The 26,212-nt window shown below is 38.9% G+C and overlaps 1 protein-coding gene across 3 annotated transcripts in view; it reads left to right on the forward strand.

Annotated features, from left to right (window-relative positions):
* DNAH11 (dynein axonemal heavy chain 11) overlaps positions 1 to 26,212 on the forward strand; it is a 361,390-nt gene that overhangs the window by 222,829 nt on the left and 112,349 nt on the right. For all 3 annotated transcript variants that reach the window (XM_064290057.1, XM_064290055.1, XM_064290056.1), the window contains 5 exons: positions 3,381 to 3,527; positions 12,031 to 12,144; positions 14,051 to 14,194; positions 14,832 to 15,014; positions 17,037 to 17,138. In XM_064290057.1, coding sequence (XP_064146127.1) covers positions 3,381 to 3,527; positions 12,031 to 12,144; positions 14,051 to 14,194; positions 14,832 to 15,014; positions 17,037 to 17,138 — 690 coding nt within the window. The remainder of the gene's footprint in view (positions 1 to 3,380; positions 3,528 to 12,030; positions 12,145 to 14,050; positions 14,195 to 14,831; positions 15,015 to 17,036; positions 17,139 to 26,212) is intronic.

The raw sequence follows: 26,212 nt of genomic DNA on the forward strand, positions 1-26,212 counted from the left end.
ATATATCGATGAGCCAGGGAGGATGGGAGAAGGGGAGAAGAGGAAGAACTGGTTCATGGTATCTTCCAAGGGCAAGCTTCTTGGGGTCTCCTTGTTTCCTCTTGGCTAGAAACAACAGAAAGTCTGTGATTGAAGGACTACAGGTGATTCCTTTTAATTAGGTATCTATGCATGTTGTAGTTTGTTTGCTGCCATCAAATTTGTTTCCGACTCATGGTAACTCTATAGATAATGAAACAAATTGCCGCTCAGTCCTGTGCCATCCCCATGATCAGTTGTGGATCAAACCATTGTGATCCATAGGGTTTTCATTGGCTGATTTTTGGAAGTAGGTCATTAGGTCTTTCTTCCTAGTTCATCTTCGTCTGGAAGCTCCACTGTTCTAGCATCATGGCAACACACAAGCCTCCGTCCATAGACGGGCGGTGGCTGTGTGTGAGGTGCAGTGGCCGGAAATCGAACACTGTCCTGTGGAAAGTGAGAATTCTACCACTGAATATCACTGCCCTCCTCTGTGCATATGGTGCTCTTTATAATATCAGAAGAGTGATTAGAATAGTAAATAGTTCCTTGAGTGTCTCAACAATCAAACTCTTGTGAAAAGGAAGACTGGTTTCCTATGTGGAAAGTTGGAGGGCCTTACAGTATAAGATAAAGTTGTGTGTGGAACAAAATTACTTCATTTGGAGCATGTGTTGTCTACTGGTCTGCCTTAAGCAGTTCCACAGAGCTGGATATCCATGCCATTTGAAAATAATAATGTCTTAACCTTACCAATGTATATTCATTACAGTAAGTTCTGAATCCTTTAACACCTTTCTAGACGTCAACTTAGATCATCACAGATGGTCTTAGTGACCTTTCTTCATAGATCAGGCCTCCCATACAGAGCTTGAGTCACTTTGGATATTTCAGAGCTAACAGCTTTCTTAGAAACGGAAATTAGGGCTTGAAATAAAATAGTTTCTTGCCAGTCTCTTGGGTAACTCTTTTGACTGTAGCCTAACATAATACTAGTTTCATGTGGCTGGAAAAAAACAGAGAAGCAAACATCACTGTCCAGTGTTACCCTGAGTTCATAGAGAGGCTAAAAAACAATCTAAGCTTCAACTATAATAGTGCAAGTAGCAATCATAGTAATAATCATATCTTTTAGGTATGTTGTTGTTGTTAGGTGCCGTTGAGTCAGTTCTGACTCATAGCAACCCTGGGTATAACAGAACGAAACACTGCCCGGTCCTGTGCCATCTTCACAATCATCGTTAGGCTTGAGCCTATTGTTAGAGCCACTGTGTCAATCCATCTTGTTGAGGATCTTCTTCTTTTTCACTGACCCTCTACTTTACCAAGCATGATGTTCTTCTCCAGGGATTGGCCCCTCCTGATAACATATCCAAAGTACGTGAGACAAAGTCTCACCATCCTTGCTTCTAAGGACCATTCTGGCTACTTCTTCCAAGGCAGATTTATTCCTTCTTCTGGAAGTCCATGGTAGATTCAATATTCTTCACCAGCACCATAATTTGAAGGTGTCAGTTCTTCTTCAGTCTTCCTTATACATTGTCCAGCTTTCACATCCATATGAGGTAATTGAAAATACCATGGCATGGGTCAGGCCCACTTTAGTCCTCAAAAATACCATGGCATGGGTCAGGCCCACTTTAGTCCTCAAAGTGACATCTTTGCTTTTTAACACTTTAAAGAGGTCTTTTGCAGCAGATTTTCCCAATGCAATACATCATTTGATTTCTTGACTACTGCTTCCATGGACATTGATTGTGGATCCAAGTAAAATGAAGTCATTTTAGGTATAGTGTGAATAAACTGTATTGGTGTGGGAGTTACAAGATTGTTCGCATATAGTAGTGGGAGGTTGTGCCACAAGATACCACTCATGTGTCTTTAGTAGTTGAGTCAACGCAGTGGTTATGATTATTCTTTGCTTCTATGATTTTTTCAAATAGTAACATTTATAATTCTGGAAAGTAAATAGATTGGAGATTTTATTATCATGATATAAAGCTGTTTCATGTATTTTTGAGAACCACGTCATGTTTTTCTCCCAACCCTTCACTTCTGCTTTTATTTACTTGATCCTCAAACTTAGGAACCTCGTGGTACCTTCTGAACCTAGTGAGATCCCAAATAAACAATGGACAGAATCATCCTTTTTAACAGATGAATTTGGTGATGCCTCAGAAAGACTGAGTTCCACAAGACCTGAGTGAAGTTAGTTAATGGTGGGCCGAGAGGAGGATTCCACATTGAGGACCCCATACTAATACTCCACAACTCACACATGGTTGCCTGTATTAGTAGATGTTAGTTAAGTTGAATGCATGGTTGTCTGCATAAGTTCAATGGTGTATGAGATTAAAAAAATTAAGAATTGGAAAAAAAACAAGAAGGCCATTTCATGTTTTGTTGGAAAAAGTAGGACCTGTGTAAGGGCATTTTGATCAAAATAATTAACCAACCACTTAGTTACCATCCAGTTGATTCTGACTCATGGTGACTCCATGTATGTCAGAGAACTGTGTTCCATAGAGTTTCCAATCGCAGATTTTTTGGAAGTAGATTGTCAAGCCTTTCTTCTAAGGTATTCTTTTCTTCTAAGGTGCGTCTAGATAGACTGAAGCCTCCAGCCTTTCAATTAGTAACCAAATGTGTTAACCATTTGCACCACCTAGGGTCTCCTGATCAAAATAAGCAGCAGATTGCTCTGTAAACAGATGAGGTGTTTAGGACACCTTCAACTTGTCTAAAGGAAACCCTGGTGACGTAGTGGTTAAGTGCTACGGCTGCTAACCAAAGGGTCTGCAGTTTGAATCCGCCAGGCGCTCCTTGGAAACTCTTGGAAACAGAGTTCTACTCTGTTCTGTAGGGTCTCTATGAGTCGGAATCGACTCGACAGCACTGGGTTTGGTTTTGGTCAACTTGTCTAAAGCCTCCAGCAATTTTAGATGGCAAGTGCGAGGTTTATCACCAAGCAAGTCTTCCTGCAGCATCTGCTGCCTCAGTGGCCCGAGCTGCATGGGAAAACAGGCAGGATGGTGTGATGTGTGGTTAGGTGGAAACCTCTGTTGAAATTTCCCTGATTGGACAGAATTGAGTAAAGAAGAAAACTTCTAGTTGGTACTGATACAAATTAATTATATTCCCCACAAAACCACTGGAAAACATTGCTTAGTTCACTCACATTTGGGGGAAAAAAATAGGTTGCATTTTTGCAAATGGAAGTAAAGAAAAATCAGAAACAGATATAATATACACACTTAGAGTTTCCCTAAATTCAGTTTTAATTTTTTTTTTTTTAAAGCTGTGTCTGATACTTGTTTTTATCAATGTTGGCTACTTCAAAAGGATGACTTTTCCTGTAGGTGGAAGATCTCAAAGCCAGACTTGCTTCTCAGGAAGCTGAATTGCAACGAAGAAGCCATGATGCGGAAGCTCTGATCACAAAGATTGGGCTTCAGACGGAGAAAGTGAGTCGGGAAAAGGCCACCGCAGATGCTGAGGAGCGAAAGGTCAGGCTAATTCCACCATTTAGCGTTCCTGAGCTATATTTAGCACAAAATAAACCTTTGTAGGTGAACAATTTTGAACAACTTCCTCTCCAGGGAGCATAAAATCTAAAGAATTATTATACTTACACATGTAACAGCATCTCACACCATGATTACCACTTGACCTTTCTTTACATTATGCATTTTCCCAACCTTTTACCTCCTTTAATGATAGGAAAGAACAATAAATACTGAGCTCATTCAAGCATATAATGGACGTGGGTCTTGAACATCAGGCCTGTTTGTAATACAGTAAAGGTCGTGAAGTCACCTCTGAGGTTTCTAAAGGTTTTTAGTTTTTAGGCAAATTGAACAACTCAGTGGTTAACAAAGCCCATTCCGTCACTTTGCAAGACGGTTTTCAAATTTTGCGTTTTAATCATACAACTTGAGAAATTGATTATTTAATCCTAAGCTAAATTTGTTCTTTTTGATTTCCACCGAAGCCCTGGCATTTTGTATTGTTTCATATTGTTGGAAACAACTACTTTTAAAATTATATAGATTCTACATCTTTTTGTACTCAGGTTTTCTGCAGTTCTGAAATAAACAACTTCTTTTGTCTTCTTGTTTTAGCAAAACTTCAGCTAGAAGTGGAATGTATTTTTTGAGTGTTTTATTTCCCAAAGTAAATAGCCCAGTAAACAGAAATAATAAATATTTGTTTATAAAATTGAACGAGTGTATATGCTCAGATAAAAATTTTTATTTTAGGCAAAAGATTGTATTCAGGGCCTAGTTTGCAAAAATTGTAAATTTCTAACACTCTCATAGCCATTGATTGGATCACTAGCCATTATCCTTGTGCTTTATAATAGAAGATATTTGGGCTTTTCAAGTGGTTTTTTTCATTCATTCATATATTGTTGAGTTCTTTTATTTTTTTTTTCACATGTGTATTGCATATCTTTGCCTTTACCTTGCACGACTAAATCCACTGCCGTTGAGTTGACTCCGCTCATAGCAAAGGACATTAAAATACATTGAAAATCAAAACTCTAAAAAACAGTTCAAAGATAAGATGAGCATATTAGAAGCTGAAAACAAAGTACATTTAACATGGCCAATAGGCACGTAATTCCTAATTCTGCAATAAGTGTTGCCATTGAGTTTCAAACAAGTAAGAGAATACCTTTAAAACTATATTATTACATTAAGCAATTAGGTGGTTTAGTTATAAGCTAATTCCACCTAGAGGACATTTTTCAGGCATTGCATGAATGTGTGATGTTCTAGTAATAATTATACCATAACCCATCTCCACAGATACCTTTTAGAGATCTCAAAACTTAACAAGTAGTCTAGAGGTATTTTACATTTTTTACATATGAATTCCTATGACAAAATTACCCTCACAAAGAGGAGAAAATGTTTGAGCAAATTAGAACTCATCTAACAGTAGTTTCATAAAGCTCTTCAAACATGAAAAATAAAACACTATTTTTTATATCCAATACATACCAGGAGATAAAAATATTTACTACAACTTTCATTTTATCCACAGGGCTTAATTTATATACAATCAGCAAATTTTAACTGAGCGCCTATTTTCTACCAGGCCCTGGCTCATGGGGAATATGGGACAGGCACTCTCGTGGAGCTTACATTGTAGTGTAAAGAGTGGCAGGAGGCAAGTAACATGCTGATAAGCAATAGTTATCAGTTTGAGTTAATGATAACTGCTCTGAAGGAAATAAAACAGGGAGGTATGACTGTGGAAGGGACTGTTTTAAATTGGTTGTAGATCACATCCAGTAGGTCACCAAGCCTTTCTCCTGGCAGTTATGGCAGGCCTATTTGTAATTAAAGTACATAGAGTCGAGGAATTAAACAGCACCTGAGTTCATCTGTGGGTTCAGATTTGCCATATGTTCAGCAATGTCCTAGATGTTATAAGGGGTGCATATGGTCTCCTTCTGCTCGTATGATATTGGGGTCTCAGGATTAACACATACAAAATAATTTCAGAATAATGCTGCATAGCTCACAAGGTACATTGCCACATTTAATATGATGAAACAAATGTTGGGGTTTAGAGACTACTTCGTTATACATCTCATTGGTCTTTGTAGAGATACAGGGTGAAATTGTTGCTTCAAATGGGTAAAATAATCAAGGGTCATTCTAACCATCAGCATTGCTAGCAGTGACTTCAAACAACACAGCAACATTAAGCCTCTGAAAATTGGTTCTCCCATTTTTGTTTGGCTCGTCAGCTCCAAATTCTAAAATCCAAAACCAGTTACCATTGAATAGATCCCTACTCATGGCTACCCCGTGTACTGTAAGGAGTACATCTGTGCTCCGGAGGGTTTCGAATGGCTGATTTTTCAGAAGTAGATCACCAGGCCTCTCTTCTGAGGCACCTCTGGATAAACTCAATCCTCTAGCCTTTCCATTAGCAGTCAAGTGTGCTAATCATTTCCACCACCCACAGATGCCTCTAAAATCCTAAGAGTCCTACAATCACTTTAACACTGCTTTTCCTGTTGAGTGTTCTGTAATTTTCATGTGTGGAAGAAACTTCTAAATTGCAGTACTAGTATAATCTCTTCAAAAATTGAACATCCTTCTTGATTTCGAATGGACTTCAGTTTTTTTGTGTGTGTTTCTTTCCTAAATGTGGGTAGGTGTATGTTTTGGAGGGCCATCAGCCTTGCAATGTATTAAAATCTGAAGACCGGTAAGAGCAGTTATTGAGACTTTGTTTTCTTGCTGTGATCGCCACTAAATTTCATGAGCCATCTGCAAGGAGCTGTTGCCTAATAGAGAGCAGAAAAATTCTGGGTGTACAAGAATGGGACTAGCTCCAAGTCTCTACTCTAATACTGTTAGATAAAAAGCACCCACTCCAAGCATGGTATGCAGCTGTTCCCCCTTCTCCAGGTCACACCCTACCAAGGAGCCATCTGGCAGGGGAAATGGCACACTGTGGCTAATTGAGCCGCACAGATATATGGCATTTTCACTTGTATTTTGGAAGGAGCCCTGGTGGTGCATTGGTTAAGAGCTTGGCTGCTAACCCAAAGGTCAGTGGTTTCAACACACCAGCAGCTCTGTGGGAGAAAAGACCTGGAGATCTGCTCCTATAAAGATTATAGCCTAGGAAACCCTATGGGGCAGTTCTACCCTGACATACAGAGTTGCTATGGGTTGACAGATACTACTTTCTGTCAGTTGGTCGTACTGTGGTGGCTTGCATGTTGCTGTGATACTGGAAACTTTGCCACCGGTATTTCAAATATCAGCAGGGTCACCCTTGGTGAACAGGTTTCAGCAGAGCTTCTAGATGAAGAGAGACTAGGAAGAAGGACCTGACAGTCTACTTCTGAAAGAGTTGGGCAGTGAAAACCTTATGAGTAGCAGTGGAACGTTGTGTGATATAGTGCTAGAAGATGAGCTCCTCAGATTGGAAGGCACTCAAAAGATGACTGGGGAAGAGCTGGTTCCTCAAAGCAGAGACAGCCTTAATGATGTGAATGGAGTCAAGCCTTTGGGAGCTTCATCTGCTGATGTGGCACAATTCAAAATGAGAAAAACAGCTACAAACATAGATTAAAAATCAGAACTTGGAATTATGAATCTAAGAAAATTGGAAGTCATCAAAAATGAAAGGGAATGCATAAACATCGATATCCTAGGCATTAGTGAGCTGAAGTATTGGCCGTTTTGAATTGGACAATCATGTTTTTCTATGCCAGGAATGACAAATTGAAGAGGAATGGCATCGAGTTCATTGTCAAAAAGAACATTTCAAGATCTGTGCTGAAGTACAATGCTGTCAGTGACAGGATAATATCCATAAGCCCACAAGGAAGACTAGTTAATATGAATATTACTTAAATTTATACACCAGCCACTAAGGCCAAAGATGAAATTGAGGATTTTTACCAACCTCTGTAGTCTGAAGTTGATCAAACATACAATCAAGATGAGTTGATAATTACTGGCTATTGGAACGCGAAAGTTGGAAACGAAGAAAGGTTGCTGGTTGGAAAATACGGCTTTAGTGATAGAAACGATGCTGTAGATCGCATGATAGAATTTTGCTAGTTCAACGACTTCAAGCAAATACCTTTTTCCAACAATATAAACTATACACATGTAGACATCACCAGATGGAATACAAAGGGATTACATAGGCTACATCTGTGGAAAGAGATGATGGAAAAGCTCAATATTATCAGTCAGTACCAGGCCAGGGGCTGACTACTGTGGAACAGACCATCAATTGCTCCCTTGCAAGTTGAAGCTGAAGAAAATTAGAACAAGTCCAGGACAGCCAAAGTAAGATCTTGAGTATATCCCACCTGAATTTAGAGACCATCTCAAGAGTGGATTTGATGCGTTGAACACTAATGACCAAAGACTAGAGGAGCTGTGGAATGACATAAAGGATATCATACTTGAAGAGAGCAAGAGGTCATTAAAAAGACAGGAAAGAAAGAAAAGATGAAGATGGATGTCAGAAGAGACTCTGAAACTTGCTCTTGAATGTAGAGTAGCTAAAGCAAAAGGAAGAAACGAAGTAAAAGAACTGAAGACTTCAAAGGGCAGCTGGAGAAGACAAAGTATTATAACGAAATGTGCAAATACCTGAAGGTAGAATACTGAAAGGGATGAACATGTTCAGCATTTCTCAAGCTGAAAGAACAGAAGAAAAAAATTCAAGCCTCAAGTTGCAATAGTGAAGGATCCTATGGGGAAAATATTAAGTGACGCAGGAAGCATCAAAAGAAATTGGAGGGTACAGAGTCACTGTACCAAAAAGAATTGATTGGCATTCAGCCATTTCAGGAGGTAGCATGTGATCAAGAACAGATGGTGCTGAAGGAAGAAGTCCAAGCTGCACTGAAGACAAGGGCAAAAAACAAGGCTGCAGGAATTGACAGAACACTAACAGATTTTTCAACAAATGGATGCAGCACTGGAAGTGTCCACTCATCTATGCCAAGAAATCTGGTAGACAGCTACCTGGCCAACTGACTGGAAGAGATCCATATTTGTGCCCATTCCAGAATGAGGAAATTATCAAACAATATCATTCATATCACACACAAGTAAAATTTTGCTGAAAATTATTCGAAAGTGGTTGCAGCAGTACATCAACAGGGAGCTGCCAGAAATTCAAGCCGAATTCAGAAGAGGACATGAAACTAGAAATATCATTGCTGATGTCAAATGGATCTCCGCTGAAAGCAGAGAATATCAGAAAGATGTTTACCTGTGTTTTATTGACTATGCAAAGGCATTCGGCTACGTAGATCATAACAAATTATGGATTACATGGTGAAGAATGGGAATTCTGGAACACTTAATTGTGCTCATACAGAACCCATACATAGGCCAAGAGGCAGTTGTTTGAACAGAACAAGGGGATATTGCGTGGCTTAAAGTCAGGAAAGGTGTGCGTCAGGGTTGTGTCTTTTCACCCTACTTTCTCAATCTGTATGTTGAGCAAATAATTCGAGAAGCTGGACTATATGAAGAAGAACATGGCATCAGGATTGGAGGAGGACTGACTGACAACCTGATATATGCAGATGATACAACCTTGCTTGCTGAAATTCAAGAGGACTTGAAGCACTTACTGATGAAGATCAAAGACCTCAGCCTTTGGTATGGATTACACCTTAACATAAAGAAAACAGAAATCCTCACTACTGGGCCAATAAGTAACATCAGGATAAATGAAGAAAATACGGAGGTTGTGAAGGATTTCATTTTGCTTTGATCCACAGTCAATGTCCATGGAAGCAGCAGTCAAGAAATCAAATGACGCATTGCATTGGGCAAATCTGCTGTAAAAGACCTCTTTATACTATTAAAAAGCAAAGATGTCGCTTTAAGGACTAAGGTGCAACTTACTCATGCCCCGGTGTTTTCAATTGCCTCGTATGCATGCAAAAGCTGGACAATGAATAAGGAAGACCAAAGAATTGATGCCTTTGAATTATGGTGTTGACAAAGAATGTTGACTATAACATGAACTGCCAGAAGAACAAATAAACCTCTCTTGGAAGAAGTATAGCCAGAATGCTCATTAGAAGCAAGGATAGTGAGATTTTGTCTCACATACTTTGGACATTTTATCAGGAGGGTCCAGTCCCTGGAGAAGGACATCATGCTTGGTAAAGTAGAGGGCTAGTGAAAAAGAGGAAGGTCCTCAACGAGATGGATTGACACAGTTGCTGCAGCAAGGGGCTCAAGCTTGGGAGCGATTGTGAGGATGACGCAGGACTGGGCAGTGTTTCGTTCTGTTGTACTTAGGGTCTCTGTGAGTTGGAACTGACATGATGACACCTAACAACAATAACAACATGGGTTGCTTTTGTGATCTGATGTAACTGTCTCGATTTTGTGATGTGTTGTAAATCCTAGCCTCTATGCCTCTGGTTATGGTCCCGTTTGGGAGTGAGGCAGGATTAGTGTGGAATGTATCTTGAGTCACCACCTTACTAGTAGGTATGACTCAGGTCACCACCCTTACCCCAGTTTCCACCCTTACCCCAGCCACCACCCTTATTCAAGTCAACCCTTACTTGAGTCACTTTTTATCTACAAGAGATAAAAGGACAGAGAAACAAGCAGAGATAGGAACCTGCTAACACCAAGAAAGAAGATTCAGGAATGGAGCTTGTCCTTTAGACCCCAGGGTCCCTGAGCTGAGAAACTCCTAGACCCAAGGAAGGAGTGATACCAAGACACATGGTGATTTCTTTGAGTCAGAATCGACTCGATAGCACACAATGACAACAGTATTGTTGCACTTTAGGGTGAGAAGTACTGGCAATGAGAAATAAGTTGACCAACCTAGAGTATGTTTTTTGTTTTTTTCATTTGTATTTGTGAGTTTTTAATTATTTAATAATTGAGGTAGTTCTGTTTATAAAATTACCCAAAGGAATAATATTCCATTAACAGTAAAGGATCAAAAAAGAGACTAGTAGCAGCCCCCAGTCCCATAAAAATGTCGCTGAAACAAAATTTTGTTTCTTCTAATACTAAAAAGCTATGACCCTGAGTCCAATTTAAAGTCATTTTAAATGCAGTCATTATAAATTGTAATAAATAGCATTTATGGATTCCTTATATCCTTACGGAAAAGAAACAAAAGTGAGGCAATAACTCACTCACACACTCGCTCGCTCTGTCTCTTTCTCTCTAATATGTAACAGTGTTCTCTAGCACCAAGCATCTTAGAATTTTCATGGTCCATACTCAGCAGTCTTGGGGGTTGTGGTTTTGGCGTAGTTCTCTGTAAGCATGCAGAGTTTTCTTATTTACATTAATGGTAACTGTGTGTGTACTGGCAGGAGACTACATATCTATGCTGAACCAATTATGTTCATAAAAAGTACAGTATACAGCAAAATAATGGTTAATCAGGAGAGGAGTAATTACTGCTAATAAAGCCGTAGTAGACTTTGTTGTGAGCAGTGTTTAATTTTATGGCGTATTTAAACCGGTTCATTCCAAACACATCTGAAGAAATGCACATTTATTCACGTATTTTATTCCACAATCGCTATCACTGCAGGAACCATCCCCCCATGGTGGCTAGAGCCCTGGTGCCTGGTGCCACCGCTTTGAAACTCATATTCCTGCTGAGTATTAAATGTATTCTTCTTGGCCATTCAAATTCTGTAGGTATCCTAAGAGGTAGAGGGTAAAAGCTCTCATGCTTCTCCTTTTGGTTTGGTTCAAGTTTACCAGCATGGCTTCCCTGCGGCCATAGTGTATGTGTTCATGTCAAGAGGCTGATGCGGCACCCTCTTGGGCCTTAAAGATGGTGCCATTGAACCCCCAACAGTCCATCGGCCCTCAGAGTCTTTGTTCCATTATTGAAGACAGGCCTGGGCTGTTGCATCTGTAGTTTCTTACCAGGTCCTTAGAGGAACCAGTGATTAGTCTTCAAAATATTTCTGTCTGTGGTTAAGTATGTAGTCCATGACCACAGAATAGAATAATATCTTCTAACCAGTTCAACAAAAGAACTTCACATCTGTTCTTAAAGTATAGCCAACATGGGCAAATGTTAGCTCAACTTAGATATAGAATTCTAGCCAGAATATTTTGTGGGCTCAGTTACTGAGCCAGCCTGAATTTTCACTTGCCCAGGACTTACTAAAAAAGAAAATTGAAGAACAGAGACCTCCCCTAATCTTGCCTTTATTATAAGTAGCACCTTACGAATAAGTCACTCAAGGCTCTTCTTGGCGCATTTTGATACCTGGATCAGTTTGTGTTGGGGTTTCGTCATTGTACATTTTGTGCATACACAAAGCTTTTTATATACACTATGCCTGAAGGAAAATTAGTCTGTACTACAAATCCCTCACCTGCTTAAAACATAGATGAATTATTTTACAGTGCTTCTGAGTCAGTCTGCATTCCTCAATGGAGAGATCTAAGATGATAATTTGTATTTGTGGGTTCTTGTGCTTTCTTCCCCTTTAAATAGGTGGCAGCCATTCAGACAGAAGTATCCCAGAAACAGAGAGAGTGTGAGGCGGACCTACTCAAGGCTGAGCCTGCGCTGGTGGCAGCTACGGCTGCCCTGGATACACTCAACAGGGTAAAGATTACTTGGCTCATGGGTTTCCTCAAAACTATATTCAAGGGATATTAAAACCCAGTCACCCAGTGCCCTCGAAAGAGTATGAAAAACTGAGCCAAAAGGTTTTTTAAAAAGAAAGACCCTAAAATGCTCAAAGGTTATTATTAAAGATCAACTTCCTCTTCACCCAGGAGTCTACTCTACTGCTCCCCAGTAACCAGTCTCCTTTTGAATACTTCCAACATCATGGGACTCACTCTTGGGAAGAATGCATAGTATTCACTCTTGAGCCAAATCCAGTTTTTCAAGTCACATGTTGCTTTAAGAACTAGGTGGTGGATTATTTGTTTCCTGTAATTATAAAAAGTAACATTAATGAGAGACCTCGTGAAAAGGACAATGGTTGGGAACAAAGATACCTAGGTTTTAGCCCACACCATTTCTCCTAGTTTCATATTATTAGTAGAACCTCACGGAGCATCTGAATAATTTTAAGCGAAAATAATCTATGTTCTCCTCACAGGAGGAAAGTGAATCTGTGGGCAGTGCTACCCTGAGAGCCAATAGTTTGTCCTAGGACCCTCTTAGCTATTGGGGAAAATCTCAGGAAATAACCCAGCCTGGGGTTCTTAAGATTCAGCCTGACGGAGTACAGGATCCAGACTTTCATTGCTCTTAAAACAAATGCTCAATTCCTTTTCTAAGTATTTGTTTGGAGAAAATAATTTTGGCTGTGAGCAAAGAGTTATCTACATGGATGCTTCTTATATTATTGCCATAAAACTAGAAAATTTTAAACAACATAAAGATATAATGATAGAAAATCAATTATTCTGCATTCAAATGCCGGATACTTTGCTGCCATTAAAGCGATATTGTTGAGTACTGCTTAGCAGCATGGGGAACTGTTCATGCTGCGTTAAGTAAATAAAGCAGATTATATCATAGGATATATCGTATGACTCATTTTTGGTAAGAACATGCATGTACATACAAAAAAATTGGAAAAAATTCAATAGTAACTGGTTATCTCTTAATAAAGGAATTTTTCTTTTACTTTCTGAGCTTTCTGAGTAATGGAATATTTATTTTCTTCTCTGTGTGTCTCTAAGTTTGAAAATTTTTCTCCAGATATATTATTCTTTACTGAAACAAAATAATCTATTTAAAATATAAAGTCGAGTGTGTATTTATAAAGTTTTTGCTTTTGCTTCTAACTAAACTCTTTCTTTCATACCTTTTCATTCTTCTCAATTATTTCCCAAACAAATAGACAGCTTATGGGCAGAACCGGGTTCAACACTGATAAGGTTTTATAAGTTAGAGAGCATTATGTAGCACATGAAATGTCACAGGAAGTTTTGTTTTATTATGTATCATAAACTTACATTCACTTCTTAAAGATCCTGATTAGTTCCTATCCCAAGGTATCTGCTCTAATACTTGTAATTTATACCATTAAAACCATTCTATTGGGCTACATCAAGATTCTTACCTGAGGGGATTAAGGAGTAGGGAAGACTGTAGGGTAAGCCTATACAGGCCCCCTCCCAGGTGGGAGTCACTGTAATATAATGGAAGGTATTTCTTGTGAGTATAAAGCAGCAAAACAAAAACTGAGAGACATAAACTAAGGAATTATGTTTCTGGGAGGACCTGGTTAAAATGCAAATATATTATGTAGGTGGGGTAGATCCCATAAATACCATAAAACGTTTATGTTTGTGAAATTTCCCAATACTCAGAACTGAACCTCCTGGGGTTCCATGGTAGAGTCCCTTGGTGACAAGGAATTGTCAAACGGAGACTGTTGTGAAAAGGAGAAGTGTAAGCCATTAAAAACCAACCTGACAGCAGTTTTTTTTTTCTTTTTTTTTTTTCCAAGACAACCCTGATGCTGAATGTCTGTGTCTGATTCCTCCAGGTCAATCTCACCGAGCTGAAAGCCTTCCCCAACCCACCAAATGCAGTTACCAATGTCACTGCGGCTGTGATGGTCCTTCTGGCTCCCAGGGGCAGAGTACCCAAAGACCGAAGTTGGAAAGCGGCTAAAGTCTTCATGGGAAAGGTACCAGACAGCCTGAGGGGATGAAAATCCTGAGACTCTCAGTACTGTGTTCAGCAGAGTGGTTACACTTGATGACAAACAATGTTCAAGTCAAAAGAAATCATCTTCACATTGCTGGGTGTGATCTGCAAATACGGTCTCTAGACTTAGAGTTTTTGTTTGCCAAATTGGAGGTTAGTTTGGGATTATGGCATACCTAAGTCAACACCAGCAGCAGTTGGAAGGTTACTAATTATTTGCAAAATTATGAAAGCAGTTAAGTGTAGGAGGGAGAAAATTACATAGATTTCTTATGCTGGAAAACTGTTGCTAATGTACAGGAAGGTGAAGCAAAGGGCTCGCTGGTATGTGTTTTTCTTTTTCTTTTCTGCCTTTCTTTTCTTCAAAAATGTGAATGCCTCCTGTGAGGGACTGAATATTTTACCCCGGGATAGAAGAAATTTGAAAAGTGTCCATTGCTAATTCTAACTTCATACTTTTCATACTTTTGACTGAAAAAGTCAAACAGTGGGATAAATGCAGCTTGCCAATTTTGCCTTTGTAATGTAAGTCCTAAAAGCTGATTTTAACTTTTGATCTTGGAATTTTCTCTGCAGCCAGAATGGGTTTATTGCAGTAAGTCTTTTTTGCTTTACAGGTTGATGATTTTTTGCAAGCGTTAATTAACTATGACAAAGAACATATTCCGGAGAACTGTCTAAAAGTGGTGAATGAACAGTATTTGAAAGACCCGGAGTTCAATCCAAACCTTATTCGGACCAAATCTTTTGCAGCTGCTGGTCTGTGTGCCTGGGTCATCAACATCATTAAATTCTATGAGGTATCAGTCCTACACTTACAGTTAACAGGTGTTATTCACAAAGTCCCATAAACATAGCAATTTCTAGGTCAGCAAATAAAAAAATAAAATAATTTGATATTTAGTTTTCTGAATAAAGTGTCAGAGCAAACAGTTCTACACAGAATATTTGAAATGTTGGAAACTATTTCTTTTTTTAAGGGTATAGTGATTAGCTAGTTTAGATCAAATAGCAGCAATTAATTTGATTTAACTAGATGAAAACTTACTGAATTTATGAATTATATTTATTAACATTAAAAATATTCCTTTCATGTTGATTTGAAATAGCTGTGAGTCTGAATTCATATCCAATTAAATCTAATCTCTGTTCCCAATGCAAAAATTCACACCATCTTTATTGTAGGCTTAGTGAGATGAGAAAGTAACCATTTCTTTGCTTTAATATTTAATGACAAGAATCCCTGGTAGTGCAACAATTAAGCACTCAGCTGCTAACCAAAAGGCTGATGGTTTCAACCCATCCAGCGGCTTTGTGGGAGAAAAACCCGGCAATATGCTTCCCTAAAGATTACAGCCAAGAAAACCCTCTGGGGGCAGTTCTACTCTGTCACATGGGGTCACTATGAGTCGAGTATCAACTTGACAGCAGCTAACAACAACAACGATATTTAATGACAGATAGATTTTTTTTTTTTTTTTTTTTGCCTGTACATGGTCTAATCCAAAATTTGTACTTTGGGACAGTATAAATATAGATTATTATTTCATGTAGTCATTCATCAAATATTTATTGCCTGCCAAATAGTCCCAAGCACTTTGCAGAGTACTTGATAGTAGAAAAACAAAACAAAACAAAAAATGTTGTTTTAAGGCCTTGGCCTTTAACTTTAAAGAAGTGTCTTATTTCTGGCAGGCCACTGTCAGGAAGAGTTGTATGCTATATGTTGTTGTTAGCTGCCATCAAGTAGACATCCGACTCACAGCCATCCTGTGTGTTACAGAGAGCTTCTCCACAGGGTTTTCTTGGCTGTAATCTCTGCAGCAGCAGATTGTCAGGCCTTTCTTTCACAGAACCATTGGGTGGGTTTGAACCACCAACCTTTGGGTTAGCTGTCAATCGCAAATGGCTTGTGCCACTGGGGCACCTCCTGTATATGATACATGAATATGGAATTACAAAGGAAAAGCCAATTTATTCAATGCCATTTCCAAAAATACTTTCGTAAAACGAAGATAGATCCTTTCTGCAGGGCCCACAAGAGTAGGACTCTTGATCACTCTGTCTACAGTGGAAGAGAGAGAAAGCAAAAGTTTGGAGAGACTAAACCCACTGCTGTCGAGCCGATTCCGACTCATAGCGCCTGTATCTGCGGTGGATATATGGCCTCTCTCCAAAATAAAATGCCTGTGCTCTCTGTGCTGCTTGTAGCATAGGTGAAAAGATAAGCATAGAGCCAGACCACTGCTGTGTTCTGGATTGTTCTGCCATAAAATGGGAAATTTAACTTCTTTCCTCTCTCCCCAGTAGGAGAAAAACTAATCCACCTGAATTCTTAAACCACACATTCAAGTAACACATGCTTAAGGCAATCAGGAACTTAAAAGAAGAAAATAGAAGTGTGATTAATAACTTACCTTTCTGCCTTCAGAGAATTTCTCCCCACTTTCTTGTTCTCTGCCTTAAAGGCTGGACGTGGTCCCTGCTTTAGCTATCATTCCTGCACGCTGTAATTTCTAGCATTACCAGGATTCTCTCCACATTTCATGACAAACTAATTTTAGTATCTTAATGGTTTTGATGCATACAGCATTTTATATAAGTACTGGTAACTCTAATGTCCAGAATAAATATAGAAATCATTGATGACCAAAAGGAGCTCAGGAGGTTATCTAGATTTTTTCCCTGCCTGTAGGTAGTGCCATGCTAAGAAACAGCATTTTTGCTAAGTGATTTTAGTTGTCAAGCTTCAAGAAGATGTTTGATAGGTCCTCTTTGCCTCATTATTAACCTAATGAATTAAGCCCTATGTGGATTTTCAGGTCTACTGTCAAGTGGAACCAAAACGCCAAACATTAGCCCAAACAAACTTAGAACTGGCTGCAGCTACTGAAAAACTAGAGGCCATCAGGAAAAAGCTGGTGGTAAGTACCAACTATAACACTGAAAGAGCTCTATTTTCATCTATATGCTCATTCAGCAGAGATTTCTTTTCCATGACTGAGCTGGAGAAGTGGCAACTTGCAAGGGTTTCTACACTAAGAAACTCCCAGAGTCTGGTAGACAGAGGGAGGCAGCACATAGTGATTAAAAGCAAGGATTCTGGAGCCAAACTGGCCCACTACTTATTCTTTGACCCTGCATGAGTTAGTTAACCTCTCCAAACCTCTGTTTTTTCATCTGTAAAATGGGTATTATAATAGCGTTTACTTCTTAGGTAGGATTGTAAGGATTAAATGAGATTACAGGTAGTCCCTGACTTACGATGGCATCCCATTCCAACGACTCCATCACAAGTTGATTCTGAAGTAAGACAAATACCTCATTTTTTTTAGTTTTCATTATTTTTGCCTTTTATTATCAGTATGTTTATAAATCTGACAGTGTTTTGAACAGTAAATCAAAAACTTAAACATCTGCGAGTGAACATCTGAGAATGATAACATCAATAAATTACACGCTGTAACATGTTACTAATGATAAGATGTATAAAAAAAAGGGCAGCCATGCGTACAATTTGTCATAACTCTAATACTTCGTAAGTTGGGGTCTACCTGTAATTAACATTAAGAACATAGCATGGTGCCTGGCACATAGTAAATGCTTAGAGAGCATTAGCTCTAAATACCGTTGTCATTACTCCTTTTACCGATGCATAAACCAGTCATTCTGGTCCAGTCCCAAACTGACTATATACAGATTGCAATGTAAGCTCCAAAAAAGCACTGAGCCTGAAGAAGCTAAGAGTGTTTCACAGCAAAGGTGTACTTGACAAGGGCTTCAAAAGTTGCTTAGGAAGTCACCAGGATAACTAGATTGGGAAAGATATTGCTGACAGAGAATAAGGAAGAGAAGGAGGAAGGAGCTGATACATTGAAAAATTGCAACAAGTCAGAGCCCTAAGATATGTGTTTTGGGGAAGGTTAGAAATAGCAGGAAGTAGTGAAAGATGTGTTTGAAAAGGTAAGCAAAGCTTCTTTGCCTTTCATGCAGCAGAGTAAATTTTTTCTGCCCAGTGATAGTGAGCCTTTTAAAGATTTTAATAAGCTAATGACATGATCAAACTGGCCTTTCAGCAAGTGAATGGAAGATAGAGGAAGAGAAGAGAGTCTAGAGGCAGAAAGACAAGTCAGAAAGCAACCACAGTGGGTTTTGGAAGGGCCTCAGCTAAGGCAGGAGCAGACATGATGGAGAGGGTGGAATGGATTCAAGGCTGGCTGATGGGATATGGAGAGAGGGGGAGGAATAAGGAATCAAAAGGATGAGTATGAGGTCCCTTGCAAGGCAGCATGGAGTAGTGCAATCAGAGTGATGAGGCCGTGTAACCCCGGGCAACCTACAGAAACTCTGGGCTTCAGCTTCCCATCTATAAAGTAATGATGATAACAACTACCTTTCAAGGGGCCATCTGTGATTTTTGGCTGCCCGGTATCCAGTCTATCTTCTTTGGAGGCTAGCAGCCTGATTTATCTTTGGGAAATTCTCTCTACTGCCTTGAAAGAGGAAAAAAAGCTCAGGTGGGGCTTTTAGCAAGGATGCCCTGCCTTTTCTACCTCAGTTCTAGATAGAGGATCCATGCTGGGCCAATTTGATCCCATCTCTAGAATTTGAATCACTAGTTTCTTGTTGATGTTAGCTGTGTTCAAGTCAGCCTCCGACTCATGGTGACCACATGTGTTACAGAGTAGAACTGCTCCATAGAGTTTTCTTGGCTGTAATCCTAACAGAAGCAGATTGCCAGGCCTTTCTTCCATGGAGCTGGTGGGTGGCTTTGAACTGCCAACCTTATGATGCCCTCCAGATTCACATTGTGACTCATTGAAATCATTTTTCTTTTTCACTGCATAGTACTCAATTGGGTGTATGTACCATAGTTTCTTTATCCATTCATCTGTTGATGGGCATCTAGGTTGATTCCATCTTTTGGTCATTGTGAACAATGCTGCAGTGAGCATGGGTATGCGTATATCTATTCATTTGATGACTCTTATTTCTCTGTGATGTATTCCTAGGAGTGAGATTGCTGGATCATATGGTATTTCTATTTCTAGCTAAGGAAGCGCCATATCCTTTTACAAAATGGTTGTATCATTTTGCATTCTCACCAGCAGTGTATAAGAGTTCCAATCTTCACTCAGCCTCTCCAACATTTGTTATTTTCTGTTTTTTTGATTTATGCCAATAATGCTGCAATGAGATAGTATCTCATTGTGGTTTTGATTTGCATTTCACTAATGGCTAGTGACCAGCAAGCATTTCCTTATATGTCTGTTAGCCACTCAGATGTCTTTTTTGGTGAAGTGTCTGTTCAGTTTGTTGCCCATTTTTCAATTTGATTATTTGTCTTTTTGTTGTAGGGGTGCTGGATTTTCCTGTAGATTTTAGAGATTATAACTTAGTTGGATCTGTAGTAGCAAAAAAATTTTTTCCAGTCTGTAGGCTCTCTTTTTACTCTTTCGGTGAAGTCTTTTGATGAGCGTAAGTGTTTAATTTTTAGAAGATCCCAGTTATCTAGCTTATATTCTGGAGTTTTTGTGTTGTTAGGGTTTGTACCCTCTTAATGCTGTGTATTAGGTCCTCTAGCATTGATCCTATTTTTTTTTCTATGATCTTTATAGTTTTTGGCTTTATATTTAGGTCTTTGATCCATTTTGAATTAGTTTTTGTGTATGGTGTGAGGTATGAGTCCTGTTTCATTTTTTTGTAGATGAACATTCAGTTTTGCCAGCACAATTTGTTGAAATGACTGACTTTTCCGCATTCGATGGACTTTGGGCCTTTGTCAAAGATCAGGTGACCATAGGTGGATGGATTTACATCTGGGTTCTCAATTCTGTTCCATTGGTCAATGTATCTGTCATTGTACCAGCACCAGGCTATTTTGACTACGGTAGCTATATAGTAGGTTCTGAGTTAAGGTAGTGTGAGGCCTCCTACTTTGTTCTTCTTCAATAATGCTTCACTTATCCAGGGCCCTTTCCCTTTCCATATGAAGTTAATGATTAGTTTTTCCATTTCTTTAAAGAATGCTGTTGTTATTTGGATCTGGATTGCCTTGTGTTTGTAGATTACTTTGGGTAGAACTGACATTTTTACAATGTTGAATCTACCTGTCCATGAGCATGGTATGTTTTTACATTTATGTAAGTCTGTTTTGTTTCTTGCAGTAGTGTGTTGTAGTTTTCTTCATATAGGTCTTTTACATCCCTGATTAGATTTATTCCTAACTATTTTATTTTGGGGGGGGCTATTTAAAATTTTTTTTTCCTGATTTCCTTTTCATATTTCTTTTTATTGGAGTATAGGAATACAACTGATTTTTGTATGTTTATCATGTATCCTGCTCTGTGCTGAATCTTTCTATTAGTTCCAGTAGTTTTCTCATAGAGCCTTTTGGGTTGTCTTTGTATAGCATCATATCATCCACAAGTAGTGACAGTGTTCCTTCTTCCATACCAATTTGGCTGCCCTTTATTTCTTTTTCTTGTCTTATTGCTCTAGCTAGGACTTCCAGCACAATGTTACATAGGAGTCGTGATAAACGGATTCCTTGTCTTGTTCCTGTTTCTCAGGGAATGTTTTCAACCTCTCTCCATTAAGAATATTGTTGGCTGTTGGTTTTGTTTAGATGCCCTTTATTATGTTGAAGAATTTCCCTTCTATACCTATTTTATTGAGAGTTTTTATCAGGAATGGGTGTTTGTCAGATGACTTTTCTTTGTCAGTTGAGAGGATCATGTGATTCTTTATGTCGTGGATTATGTTGATTGATTTTCTACTGTTCAGTCATCCTTGAATACCTGGTAAGAATCCTACTTTGAGGTGCTGTATTATTTTTTTGATATGGTGTTGAATTCTATTGGCTAGAATTTTGTTGTGAATTTTTGCATCTATATTCATGAGAGATACTGTCTGTAATTTTTTTTTTTGGTGGCGTCTTTGCCTGGTTTTGGTATCAGAGTTGTGCTGGCTTCATAGAATGACTTTGTAAGTGTTACTTCCTTTTCTGCATTCTGAAATAGTTTGAGTAGAACTGGTGTAAGCTCTTCTCTGAATGTTTGGTAGAATTCTCCAGTGAAGCCATCAGGGCCAGGGCTTTTTTTGTTGGGAGTTTTTTTAAATTACCGTTTCATTCTCTTCTCTTGTTACCAGTCTGTTCAGATTTTCAACTTTAGTTTGTGTTAGTTTGGGTAGGTAGTGTGGTTCTAGAAATTTGTTTTTTCTAGGTTTTCAATTTTTTTAGAGTATACTTCTTCATAATACTGTCTTACGATCCTTTTTATTACAGTTGGGTCTGTTATAATGTCCCCCATTTCATTTCTAATTTGTGTTATTTGCGTCCTCTCCTGTTTTTGTCTTGTCATTTTGGCCAGTGGTTTGTTGATTTTGTCGATCCTTTCAAAGAACCAACTTTTGGTTTTGTTGATTCTTTCTATTGTTCTTCTATTCTGTATTTCATTTATTTCTGCTCTGATCTTTATTATTTCCTTTCTTCTGGTGGCTGCAGGCTGCGGGTTTGTTTTGCTATTCTCTATTTGTTCAAGTTGTGTAGCTAGTGTTTTGATTTTGTCCCTTATTTTTTGATATGGCATCTATTGCTATAAATTGACCTCTAAAGACAGCCTTTGCCGTGTCCCAAAGGTTTTGGTATGATGTGTTTTCATTATTGTTTGATTCTAGGAATTTTTTTTATTCCATCTCTGATTTCTTCTGTTACCCAGTGGCTTTTAAGCAGAGCGTTGTTCAGTTTCCATGTAATTGATTTTTTTTTCCTTGTTCTTCCTGTTGTTAATTTCTACTTTGACGGCCTTGTAGTCAGAGAAGATACTTTGTATTATCTCAATGCTTTGGATTTTATTGAAGGTTGCTCTGTGGCCTAAGATGTGGTCTATTCTAGAGAGTGTTCCCTGTGCATTGGAAAAGGATGTGTACTTTGCAGCTGTTGGGTGGAGTGTTCTATATATGTCTACGAGGTCAAGTTGGCTGATTGTGTCCTTTAGATTTTCTGTATCTTTGTTGAGTTTCTTTCTAGATGTTCTGTCCTTTACTGAGAGTGGTGTGTTGAAGTCTTCTACTATTATTGTGGAACTGTCAGTTTCTCTTTCTAGTGCTGTTAGTTTGTTTTATGTATTTTGGAGTCCCATCATTGGGTGCATATATGTTTATTATGGTTTTATCTTCATGATGGATTGTCCCTTTAATCATTACATAGTGCCCTTCTTTGTCTTTTTATGGTGGATTTTGTTTTAAAGTCTATTTTATCTGATATTAGTATTGCCACTCCTGCTCTTTTTTGGTAGCTGTTTGCTTGATATATTTATTCCCATCCTTTGATTTTTAATAAATTTATATCTATGTTAGCTAAGGTGAGTCTCTTGTAGACAACATATTGATGGATCTTGTTTTTTTAATCCATTCTGTCACTCTCTGTCTCTTTATGGGTTCATTTAGGCCATTTATGTTCAGTGTAATTATTGATAGGTGTGAGTTTATTGCTGTCATTTAGTAGTGCTTTTTTTTTTTTTTTTTTTTTTTTGGTGCTGACGTTTTCTTTGTTCCTCTTACTTTCCTGTGCTGAATTCCTTTTGTTTGTGGATTTTTTTTTTCATTTCTTTTGTTTTTGTATAATTTCTTTTTACTGAGACTTCATGCTGTTTTCTTTATTTTGATGAATAGGTTTCTTAACTTTCTTTGTGGTTACCTCCAAATTTCTCCTTAACTTCCTAGGCTTGAACCAGTCTGTTATTACTTGGTATCACCTTGCTTTTCTCGCCATTAGAAAGTTCTATACCTACATCGTTTATTCCCTCTTTTATTGTTCTGATGTTGTTATCATTCACAGATTAACTTCTCTGGTTTCCTGTTGTAAATCTTTTGCTTTTGAATAGTCCTTGAGAGTTAATTTCCTAGGTTAGTATCTGGCTGGTATGATCATCCTAGATTCAGGCTGTGGTCTGACGTTGTTTGTTCTCAGACTGAAGGACTCCCTTTAATAATTCTTGTAAGTTTGGTTTGGTTTTTACATATGCTCTTAACTTCTGTTTATCTGGAAATGTCCTAATTTCATCATCATATTTAAATGAGAGTATTGCAGGATACAGTATTCTTTTTTGGCAATTTTTTTCTTTCAAGGTTTTGTATGTGTCATCCCATTGCTTTCTTGCCTGCATGATGTCTGCCAAGTAATCAGAGTTTAGTCTTATTGTTTCCACTCTCTATGTGACTTTTCATTTTTCTCAAGCTGCCCTCAAGATTCTTTGTCTTTGGTTTTAGTCAGTATGATTATGATATGCCTTAGTGATTTTCTTTTGAGGTTTATCTTATATGGGGTTCATTGAACTTCTTGGATGGTCAGCTTTTCATCTTTAATGATATTAGGGAAGTTTTCTGTCAGCAGTTCTTCAGTGATCCTCTCTGTGTTTTCCATTTTCTCTCCCTGTTCTGGAACTCTGATCACTTGAAAATTTTTGCCTTTGATTGTATCCCACATAATCTTCAGAGTTTCTTCATTTTTCTTTGTTCTTTTTTTCTGATTTTTCCTCAGAGAAAGTTGTATCCAAGGACTTGTCTTCTATTTCACTGATCCTGTCTTCCATTGTTTCAAACCTACTCCTCATGCCTTCTATGACACTATTTCTAAAATCTTGTTTATCTTTTGGATTTCTAATTGTTGTTTTTGTATGATTTCTAGTTGTGAATTTATTTTGACATTTTATTCCTGTTTTATTTTCCTGAATTCTTCCATTTTTTGTATTTTCCATGAATTTGTCTGCCTCTTCCATGAATTTGTATATTTTTTCCTCATTTTTATCTGTTTTTTTGCTTCAACTCTTCAATAGCTCTGAATACTAGAGATTTGAATCGCCTATCAGGTAGCTCTAGTGCTTTTTTTGCTATTGTAAAGTCTGGTGGTTTATTTTGGACTCCTACTGGAACCATTCTGTCCTTTTTTTAATATGTTTTAATATTATCTGCTATGTTTGGGACATTCAGTAGTTATTTTCTTCATTTATTGATTGTAGATTTGTTTGTTTCATCCTGCTTTTTTGTTTTATTTGGTTATTCCTGAGTTGGCGGGTTGTGCATTCTTTGTTGTTTGCTTGTCTTTGGGCACAATATTTTCACCTCCTTGTTCAATGGGCAGGGCCAATTGCTCAGCTATGGTGCAGCAGGGCAGGTCCAGCTGAAGGGAAGGGGCTGGGATAGGTCATTTGTGGCACATACTGGGGCTGACAGGGTCAGGGCACGGCAAGTTCTGGTAGGCCATGCCTGTGCTGCGCAGGGGCATGATGTTTAGCACATGGTGCAGGTAGGCAGGAGGGAAGGGAGAGGTTGTGATGTGTGGTGCTAAGATGGGTATTGGAAAGAAGAGAGAGAAACAGAAGCCAGACAAACAAACAGAAAGTGCTGCGGGAGCTTGTCATTACAGTAGAGAGATGAGAAACCAAAAAAATGAAGAAAAACAAAAAGGAAAAGAGAAAATAATACAAAAATATATTTTAAAAAAGAAACAACCCCAGAGATCCCACCAAAAACTGGGAAAGTGGCTCCCAGGCCTCGGATACAGCCTTTCTGGAAGGGGTGGAGATGGCACACAGCACCAGGTTTACAGGAGACAGGAAAAGAAGGAAAGCAGAGAGAGATGAGAAACTGAGAAATGAAGAAAAAGGAAAAGATAAAAGAAAAGAAAAAAAAAAAGGCCCAAGTGATCCCACTGACATGCCTGAGCAGACCACTCAGTACAGCCTGGCTAGAAGAGACAGAGATGGCATATAGAGCCAGATAGTCAGGAGACAGGAAAAGAAGATAAGTAGAGGGAGGCAAGAAACTGAGAAATGAAGACAGGTAGAAAGGAAAAAAGAAAAATAAAGTTGAAATGCCCCCAGGGATCCCACCTGCATGGCTATACAGACTGGGTGAGTGGCTCTCAAGCCTTTAAGTACACTCCAGCTAGAAAGGGCTCCCAAGCTGCAAAAGGAAAAAGAAAACAAACAAAACAACAACAACAAAATGCCCCAGGGATCCCACCAGCGTGGTGGCACAGATCAGGAAAGCAGTTCCCCAGTCAACCAGCACTCCACAGCCTGTCAAGAAGAAGTGAAGATGGCACACAGAGTCAGGTGTTCATGAGAAAGGAGGGAGAGGAGGTGAGAGGCAGGGAAGAAACCAAAGGAAGCTGAAAAAAGCAACACCAGCAGCAGTGAAATGGTACTGAAGGAGCCGACTGGTGTAGGTGGGGTGGATCTAAGCAGCACAGAGCCAGTGCCTCCTGGACCACAGTCAGCCTGCTGGGAAGCAGTGGAGGCCGAGCAGGGGGAAGGAGGGGGGATGGGAAAGCACGTATCGCTGGTTACCAGATGCTCTGTCTCCTGCTGGAAGTCTCATGAAGCTGCTTTCCTGTACTCTCTGCCCACTGATCTTCGACAGGAGTCCAGTATGGTGAATCCATGCTGCCATAGCTGGTGGGAGACCACCGTTCATCTCTCTCCTCGCTCTCTGTTCTTTGTCAGTTTCTTATTCCATTCAGCACTTGGATGAGTTCTTTATTTTTTCATTTGACACTTAGAGTTCCAGGATTGACATTTGTGTCTGTTTTATTTAGTTTTTTGAGAGAGACACCATGGTGCTTCTGTCTGTAGTGCCATGTTGGCTCCACCACCTTACAATGGCTAATTATTTGGAAGTAGATCACCAGGCCCTTCTTCCCAGGTACTCTAGTTGGACTTGAACTTCCAACCATTTTACAGTTGAGAAAATTGAAGCTCACAGAAGTTGAATAATTTACCCAAGGTCCCGTTGCCCGTAAGAGGCAGAGGGACTAGAACTCAGTCATTTTAAACCCAAAACTGGATATGGATAACCACACACTAGAGTATGTGTGATCTAACCAGGCCTACGCGGAAGTGTTTCCTCTCTCTTCAGTAATTGTGGCTTTTCAAGCATTTATTTTATTGAACATATCCATTATATTGGTCCAGAAGTCAGAAGGTTTGGGTTC

The sequence above is a fragment of the Loxodonta africana genome, chromosome 8 (assembly GCF_030014295.1).
Source record: "Loxodonta africana isolate mLoxAfr1 chromosome 8, mLoxAfr1.hap2, whole genome shotgun sequence".
NCBI classification, from domain to species: domain Eukaryota; kingdom Metazoa; phylum Chordata; class Mammalia; order Proboscidea; family Elephantidae; genus Loxodonta; species Loxodonta africana.